The 9,461-nt window shown below is 36.8% G+C and overlaps 1 protein-coding gene across 1 annotated transcript; it reads left to right on the top strand.

The window, feature by feature from the left end:
- Positions 1-1,435: 1,435 nt before the first annotated feature.
- Positions 1,436-9,461, top strand: LOC129766124 (uncharacterized). The gene is made up of 5 exons (XM_055766590.1): positions 1,436-1,518; positions 1,580-1,917; positions 8,746-8,887; positions 8,992-9,117; positions 9,180-9,461. The coding sequence occupies exons 1-5, from the start codon at positions 1,474-1,476 to the stop codon at positions 9,405-9,407; spliced, it is 879 nt and encodes a 292-aa protein (XP_055622565.1). The 5' UTR covers positions 1,436-1,473; the 3' UTR covers positions 9,408-9,461.

The following is a 9,461-nucleotide window of genomic DNA, read 5'->3' as shown; positions in this document are numbered from 1 at the left end:
AGTCTTTTTCAATCAGGAATTTTGGTGGAGGCTCGTGCATGGTTTGGGCGGGATTCTGTGCAACCGAAAAGCTCAAGACAGCTTTCACATCATTCAAGGATTACATACATGGTCTGGAATCCTCTCTCCTGCCGTTTTTGCGTGGATATCGTCACAAAAAATCACATTCTAGCAAAACAATGCTACTATTCATATCAGCAAGGGAACTAAGCAATGGATTAAGGACCAAAAACTTAATTTTTTGGATGGGTCGGCTCACTCTCCAGATTTGAATCCTGTTGAAAATCTTAGGGGGATCCTTGTACGCAGAATCTACACTGAGGGAAACGGTACACCTCGTTTGAAAAGCTCAAGGTCGCAATTTCGGAAACATGGAAAAATATCGAGAAATTCGTTCAACAGCATTTGGTAAATAGTATAGTAATTGGCAAGGTTACCAATTATGGACAAGTAAATCAGCCGATCGTTTTGAATTTTTCATTGATAATCCTTATCAATTTTGAAATGGTCTTATAGAAACTGGACAGCTGAAATTATCATATTTAAGCACAATAGATAAACAAGCAACTTTTTTGAACGAAATTGACGTCAAATATACTTTATTCTAAGCATTCAATAATGTATGAATGTATCTTGTTGAAATTCTAACTGTTAGTGTTGCAATGAAATAAAATCAGGGTGGTGTTATAGAAGTTGGACAGAGTGTATTACATTATCACATACAACAAAATTTAATTTAAACATAACTACAAAGCTACAATTATAGTAATGGAGTTCGAGATTAACATACAGTTGTTTTTAGGACGTAGAATTAAAATACTGTCAAGATTGTAGGAAAATATAGCAACCTGGAGCGCATAACGAAGACGGCTGAATTCGGAAAATTTGCGAGCATTGTGGTCCACCACTAAAAGAAGACACAAATCGTAATAAATTTTCGGAAAAAAGATCAAATCATTGCGAAAACATGAGGGACACTTGAAAGTCATACATTCTGAAATCGTCAGACTATCTAATGATGATGTCAATTTTGATGTATTGTAACGGGTGATTGCACATCTTAAACATATTGAGAAAGCCTCGTATAGATATGAAAAAAGCAAAATGATTGAACATGGTCATGGTCAAGCTTGTACCTTACGTTTACAATCACCAATCACCACATAATTGTAGTTGTAAATCTTCCATTGCTTAACGTATTAATTTATTTTAAATTGTATTCAGTCTAGTGCTATTGAACTTGAACGAATAATGAACACACGTTCGGAAGAGCGTTATCGTGAGATACCGAACTTCGCATTGTTATTTAACCAACCTCAGTTTAGTTCGAGATCGTGGTAGGAAAGAATTTTCCCACGTATATGTTTTCGCTTGCGGTATCCGATATAAAAATTCTGTAGTTAATAGCGAATGCTATCAGTACTACTTTCATTTCATAGTCAGCCCTACGCCAATCAATCTTCCACTGCGATCATGAAATTTGTCATCCTTTTTTGTGTTGTTTTGGTTCATAGTGAAGTAAGAAAACATCGATTTATTTTAAGTAAACAATTTGTAATTAATGTATAACGTTTCATAGGCATTCACGCTGCATCAACGCCAACAAGGAGATGTGTACGCGCTGCAGTGTCTCGCTGAAACCGGAGTGAATCCTGCTTCGGTAGCCTTGCTGAAAATTGGAGATTTTTCATTGGATGATCAACGCTCAAAATGTTTTGTGCGGTGCTTTTTCGAGAAGGAAGGCTTCATCGATGGCGAGGGCAAACTGCAGACTGATAACATTGTGGAAGCGCTGTCCGCCGATTTCGAACGCGAAAAAGTGGAAGCAGTGATTTTGAAGTGCGCGGTCGATGGAAAAGACGCCTGCGAAACCGCCTTTCAGGCCTATGAATGTTTCTATAAAAATCGCGAAACTCTGTGAATTATGGTCAGTGTGAAAATGTATCTCCTCGAAGAATTCCCTCGGAAGGCAAAACGAACGAGCCTTTTGAACTAATAAACGTTCGGTAATGAAAATTAAAATCCGCCCCAGCAATTGTTCTGAGCAAATCTCATATTTTATGAAGCATTTCGCACGGTGTTAAACGCGCTGTTGATGTGACATTTTAATCGCAATGGAAAGCTGCAAGGTTGAAAATGCTTTTCCGCTGCATTACGAGCCACTGCATGCAGTCACCGGGAGCCAAGAGCCGTATTTCGTCGCCAATCCGAGCGGAAAAGGCACTATTCATATTGCACCCAAGTCAACATTCCTAATTTATGGCCCTCTTCGACACACGCGCGCCATAAAGTATCGTCCAATGGGTATGGACAGAAGTACACATTATTTAAATTGAACCTTTTAACGATTAGGGCCAGGTACAAGTGCCGCATATTTCCACACAACACGCAATGCAATGTTAACGACCAAAGCGGCAAAAACCGTCTGAACCGAAGCCGAAGAAAGTGGCTCGCGGAGGTGTTTGAAGGCACGCTATTTATACTCCAACAATTCATTCCGGCCGTGCCAGTTGTTAGGTCGAGAATGCATAGTTTTATTTATTTGTAACAACCTTACGGGGTAAAAAAAGCACTGGGTAGTTTGGCGGTCTCAAGTCTAAGGGCACGTGAAGAGGTGTTAGGTCTAGCGTACAAACGTCTGCAAGAATTACTGCAGAAGTATTTATTTGTTTATCGTGCAGTTATTTTCGAGAAGTTTTTTTTGTCATACCGACAGGTTGGAACATCCATCCGATGATTATTTCACTTTGAGTATGCAAGGGGGTGTTTTGACGCGTTCTTTTTGGTTCTTATTTGGATTATCTTGGGTTTAATATTGTAGACTGGTGATGTCGCATTTATTAGATTGCAAATTAGTGGGTGTGAGGCATATCAACAAAACGGGGTTTGTATCAACAATTGATCATTTCGTTTGGAGAAAACCATCAAAATTACGTCTAAGAATGATTCAATCAAGAGAAAGATTCTCAAAGTTAGTCTGCAACTGCAAAAAAAAAAAATTCATTGGAAAAATTCTCTGTTCAAAGTAGTCTTCAAAAATAAATACTGCAAATTTTTCAGCGACTTCAGCTATACTCCCGTTTACGACCTAAACAGTACCAACAATTACTACGGGTTGATTCGACCCCCACTAATTATAGTCTATGTTAACCAACTCTGCAAATAGTGTTGAATTCAATCATCGTGTGAATTGTTTGATCTATTGGTTGATTTTACGAGCAACTGTGAAATGTTTAGTTAGTATAGTTTTATTATTTATTCATTTTCGTGTTCTGCGCTATTTATCGTTAGGGGCTGTCCACATACCACGTGGACAGGAAAAGCATGATTTTAGACACCCCCTCCCCCTCTGTTGTCCACGTGGATATTCCTCCGGTTTTGAGGAAAAAATCGAGAAATACAATTTTTTTTGTTTAAATTTCATTTCAAGTTCGTCTCTGTTTTCTATTCCATATGTTTATTGATTAAAATTATAACCTTACCAATGGTTCGAATTGTCTTGAAATCTTCGATTTTTTTCAACATTGTTCGGGAGCTTATTATTTTCTTCCGAATTCCATTTACGTTATCTCCATATTCATTTTAAAATATCGATTGTGAGCTTATTCTCGAGCATTTTTGTTAAAACTGGCTGGCTGTTTGAGTTTTCAAAAAAATCAGACAATGAAATCAAGCACTTTGTTTGAAAATAGAATTTTCTCGTCTAAACATCAATGATTTTCGCTTTGACAGGTTCGGTAGTGCCTGATGGCTATAATGAACCTAGTAAAAACAAAACATCTGCAGTATCATCGCGATCGATGATTCCGTTGACCTACAACCCTTAATTGTTAAATCATGTTAAATATTGTCCTGAAAAATTCGTACCGATTCTAAGGAAAAACCAAAAGCATATTTTTGTAGACATACATCTTTCGATCATAGATGCACCGTTTTTTTCCTGAATATTTCAGCATCCTTCATGCAACTTGAAAATTCCATCCTCTCAGAACTTATACTATGCAGTAAGTTGAAGTTCTTACATGAATCTTAACAGTTAATAATCTGAAGCCGCAATATCTGGTGTGTAAGGCGGTTGGAGTTTTAAAAGTGCCCTAGAAGCGTTCTGGATCGTTGATTTTCATACGTTCAGCTGCTAGCAGTACTTGTTGGAATTCATCGAAACTAGTTGCTTGGTAGGAGCTCATGACACAGATTTTCTTCCAGTCCTACCAGACCCAGCCATAACTTTCTTCAAGCGAAAATCTGCTTCGGGGTTCCATTCCATTCTTTACTAATTTGTTCGATTTGTTTGTTTCAGATAACCAAAAGGGCTGGAGTCGTGTACGCTATGGCACAACTTTTTTTAACCCCCTCACTTGATCAGCTTCTAATTATGGATATATTTTTTTCCGTTCAACTTTTGGTTTTATTGTTTAAAGATAGATAAACAAATAGTGATATAATGGATGGTAAAAATACTCTTTGTATTACTTTTTCGTAGTTCGAAGGAACGTCCGAAATTCGTGTCGCTATCCCCCTTAATCTGATCGAGTCAAATCCTATCGGATTGTGCAAATGTTGCAACCTTGAAATGCAGAATGCAAAAGTTTATTTCGTTCAGATTGCGATATGTCATATCCGATCGGGTTCCGTAATATGGGTTAATATGTAGTACATGCATTGTTGCCTGTTTGCATGTTGCATGCATGTTTTTCGGGATGTTTCGTTTCTCATGAACGGTGATTTTCGACATCTGTAGCGAATCTACTAATTCATGTGCATCAAGGATTAATCTTTTCTTTTAATTAATCAGCAGTAGCAGCATGACATTTCCAAACAACTCAAAAGAAGTGCATTATAAAAATTACCAGACATCAATGAAGAACAACATCATTAATAGATCTCCAGAGATACGGCCCGTATACTCATGGAAGAATTTGTTGTTCGTTTCAATGTTCAGAAATCCTTGAGAGTTCTCGAAAAAAAAACCAAACAGTTTTGTCATCAAGAACAAAAGCTGAATTCAACCCGTACTTAAGTCGTGATTTTTAATACTACAAAAAATTCAACATTCTTTGTGTTATTGGGTGTCTTTATCCTGACGGATTTAATGGCTCTCTATTACCGATTGGAATAAATTGATGGATCCTAGTTCATGTGCGCTACCTTCAGAATATACATTTCAGGAAAGAGGTTCATTCATATGAAAATATATGGATGTTTAACCGAGCAGCACTCTCAGACAGTTCAGTATTTTTATTGATGAACTAGCTGACCCGGCAAACTTCGTCCAAAATTTGTGTTTTGTTATCAATACCTTCAAACATCCACGTTTTCTTACTATGAGCAAGTTCATGGGTCCAATCGCAGAACTGTTCATTGATTGAACTTCTAATCGACCCCGTTGAATTTACCTTTCATTATAAAATTCCTAGTATTTCTAACAAAACTCATCATTATAACATCAGATTATTTTTAGACACAATTCTCGTTCAAAATTTTTCAACCACTTGCAAATAACATGTTTCTCCGTTACATGGAATAAATGCAGAATTATGCAGAAATTGGTCTTTCATTTGTATGGCAGCTCTCCCTTAGAGAGGGGGTGGAATGTCTTACCACCATGAAAACATTTATTGCACCCTAAAATCTCCACATGCCAAATTTGATTTCAGTTGCTTGATTAATTCTCGAGTTATGCAGAAATTTGTGTTTCATTTTTATGGCAGCCCTACCTAAGAGAGGCGGAGGAGTATCTAACCACCATAGAATCATTTATTGCATCCTAAAACCTCCACATGCAAATTTGGTTCCATTTGCTTGATTAAGGATATTTACTCCTATCTCAGCTATAATCCGTTACGAAGCAGAAAGTTTGTTGAAACTCAAATCCTCTTAGAGTTGAAATATTTTCAAAGCGAAAGTCCGAAACTATTTACTTAGCATTTGAGCAACAAAATAGGCCTGTGATGTTCTGGCTGAGTTTGGCGAGCTGGCGAGGGTAATCGAGTGGTACGATGCGAACAACGAGTTTGTGGTGCACAAAGACTACAACCCTCCCAACAGCCCAGAACTCCGCCTTATCGAACGGTATTGGGCCTTGGTCAAACGGAGTCTCAAAACAAATGAATAAAACCATAGCAAAGAAATATTTCTTCCTTCATTTTCGGAATATTTTCATGATGTGCTGTATTCTATTAGTCAAATCATTCAATTTGATGCCGATATTGAAGAGGTTGTAAAAACAAATCCACTCATTTGATAGACATTTCCCAACCCACTTTTTTTGATGAAATATGAAATCAATCATTTTGTAGTGACGACCAAATCTGATTTTTGATATTATGGAAAACGCAAAATTGTAATGACAACATAAATAAAGGTGTGTATTAAATAAGGTCGATGAGACCACTGTGCAAAATTTAATGGAAGGGGTTAAGCGGAAGTCATGACAGTTCGGATTTGGCAAACCAAAATAATAAACGATCCTTTAATAATCTTCCTATACTCGCGTATAGGTCTGACAGACCAAGCGTCAATGAGGTGGCTGAATTTAATGACTATTGAAACTGAATGGAGTTACAGAAAAAAATTATTTTCTGGAGTGTTTTCACTCAATTATATCTTTTACTTTGAATAAATACCAAGAACGCCTAAAAATAAATTACTTACTTAACCAACCCCAAAGTTTTGAATTGCTAAGTATTTTGTATAAATGAGATAAAGATAATTGTTTTAAATCATCATTCCTATAGGGGTCGATGGTATTACTTCATTCTGGAAAAAGGGTATCTTACCCAAAATAGTTTGAGTGTCACTGGGTTAGGGTGTCAGCGTCCACATACAAAATGAACATAAGACTGAATTTGGTATACTTCACTTTCAGCGGAATCAGAATGGTGTGGTCTTTGATAAGCCATTGTAGCCTAGTGGAACGATTAATACTAAATGCTACCAGCAATTACCAAATTATTTGGACTGCTCGCAACCTCAATAATGCTCCATCCATTGGAATTGATTGGCTATAAAAATGTACACCATGTGTTTCTACGATTACTTGTTTGCACCGAAGGGTCACATAATTGTCGAACAACGTTTTGGTTCGATTTTTGATTCGTGGAAAAAGCTGAGGCGTCATTTTAACATTCTCCCGAATTGGCCTTCTTGCGAAATAATTCACATTAAAATAATCCACATACCGTTTAGTCTCAAATTCCGAACACTTAAGGTTTGATGGCATTTAAACAGCGTCTTATTACTCAAAACGGTACTTTTTCGCGAAATTCATTTGATTTTTGGGTACCATAGAGCTTTCTTTCTCATTTGACTACAAAAAAATTTATTTACAAATATGTTTTCATTGTGAAAAACTTAGAATTACACTAATCACATTTGTCTCAAATTCCGAACACCATTTTTGTCACTGACTCATTCTTGGTTTTTACGAAATTTGCTAACGCAAACATTCTATCGTTGCTTCTGATTGTCACTTTTTCGTAAATGCTTGATGTTATAAATTATAGGCTGCATCGATGCCTGTAAATGATGTTAAAATGAAGCCTATAACCCAAAAAATTTTAACGCTTTCATTATTCAATTATTTATAACGATGAAGTTCAGTAAATTTACATTTAGAATGAAATGTTCGGAATTTGAATCATCGACGCATGATTCAAATTCCGAACACTACATCAATACTAATTTTAATGAGTATTTCTGCATTTCTGCAATCCATTTATTGTAGATTTATGCCTTTTCTAGCACTTAACATGAAAAAAGACAAACAAAATAGTTGAAACAAGTACAAAAATTGAAAAATTAACGATGCTTGTTTTTTACGGAATTTGCTAACGCTAACATTTTATCTTTGGTTTTGACTGTCACTTTTTTGCAAATGTTCAATATTATAAATTATAGGCTGTATCGATACTTGTGAATGATGTTAAAATCTAGCCAATACCCCAAAAAATGTCTGGGCCTTTATTATTCAATTATTTATAACATTGAAGTATAGTAAATTTACATTTAAAGATGAAGTGTTCGGAATTTGAGACTGTTTGGAATATGAGACAAAACGGTACTCGTGCACCCGGTAAAAGACAAGTACCGTTATATTCTTTTCACGATTTTTAGAAAGATGTGAGTTTTGATAATAAGGAGTTGAACATTTTATTCGCACTGTCTGTCGAATGATTCTAATGATATGAAGTCTTGCTTAACAAACACTAAATGAATGAAAGCTCGTACCATTCTGAAAACTCTACAAACATACTCGCTACAAACATGGGGTTATTGTTCTGTAAACATAAGCTATTACTTGTTAGTTGATGGCCTTACTCAGTTAACCAAATAAATGAAAGACCCGGTCCCACTGTTCCTAATTTGTCTGGTTTCAACGAAAACGCTTTACAATATTTAGCTTTCCGGATTTATGGAGGATAATGAATATACGAATTATTTTCTCCAGATTTACGCTTCAGAAGGCTATTCATTTATAATCGATGTATACAACGAAGCCGAGTATTCATTCATCTGCTGGAATGGATGTTTGACAGCGAATAATTTAGAACACTTTACAACCTGCCCCGTTGTATACCTGAACCCCGAACAATGTTGACATCTAGGGAGGTTCCGCTGTTTGTAAACTTCCACCGCGGAGAGCATGTCTCCGCCGGCAAAACATGATGAATCAGCAGGAATGCAACTGTGAGTCTATAAAAGTAAACGGTTGCAGCAAAGTTTTGCTTGTAATTAAATCACCTTTTTCGTGCCGTGTACTCTGTGTACTGCACGCCAAGAGAAGCTCCCTTACCTTGAGAGGAAGCCAAGTTTACTGGAATTGTTTTCAATGAGATTCGTCGGAGCTTACGCGTGCTGTTTGCTGATTGCTATGGCGGCAGTTGATGTGAGTTTAAGTTCTAGTCAATTAGAGGTTAATTACTTCAATTCTGTTACTAATATGTATACCCATTTATTACCAACTTTCTCACATCGCTGGCAAAACGATAGGCACTACCGAAGAAGGGCGAAATTCGTAAGAGCATTCGGTCTTGTGTGAAGGAAACAGGCGTTTCGGGGAAAAGTGCCGTGAGAGTGTTGAAAGGTAATTTCTCCGATGATAGTGATGACATAAAGGTATCTTTCTGCGTCATATTTAGATACAATGTATACTAACGTATTGATACCATAATTGCCAGTGCTTCGTCAAATGCATGTTCAACAGATTGGGATTGATTGACGACGAGGATGAAATTCTGCAGGATGTAATCCGAGAAAAGGCTCTGGAAACCATGGACGAATCGGAGGCTGATAAACTGTTCAAAAAGTGCCACATCGTTGGTGACGATATTTGTGACACGGCCTTCAAAATATATAAATGTTTCCTCGAAAATCATGACGTCCCGGCCGATATGTTAGACTTTTGATGGAATTCCGATTCACAATAAACTAACATGAGACGTTGTTTTTATCGCCACTAA

Source organism: Toxorhynchites rutilus, chromosome 2, assembly GCF_029784135.1.
Source record: "Toxorhynchites rutilus septentrionalis strain SRP chromosome 2, ASM2978413v1, whole genome shotgun sequence".
Taxonomy (NCBI): domain Eukaryota; kingdom Metazoa; phylum Arthropoda; class Insecta; order Diptera; family Culicidae; genus Toxorhynchites; species Toxorhynchites rutilus.
Note: the sequence above shows the minus strand (reverse complement) of the source record. Positions and strands in the feature narration are given on the sequence as shown.

Excerpts from the sequence above, each read along its gene's own strand:
- LOC129766124 (XM_055766590.1), top strand. The coding sequence starts at position 1,474 with ATGAAATTTGTCATCCTTTTTTGTGTTGTTTTGGTTCATAGTGAA. Across the intron at positions 1,918-8,745 it reads TATAAAAATCGCGAAACTCT|TTTCGTGCCGTGTACTCTGT; the intron begins GTGAATTATGGT and ends TTAAATCACCTT. Across the intron at positions 8,888-8,991 it reads TTGCTATGGCGGCAGTTGAT|GCACTACCGAAGAAGGGCGA; the intron begins GTGAGTTTAAGT and ends GCAAAACGATAG.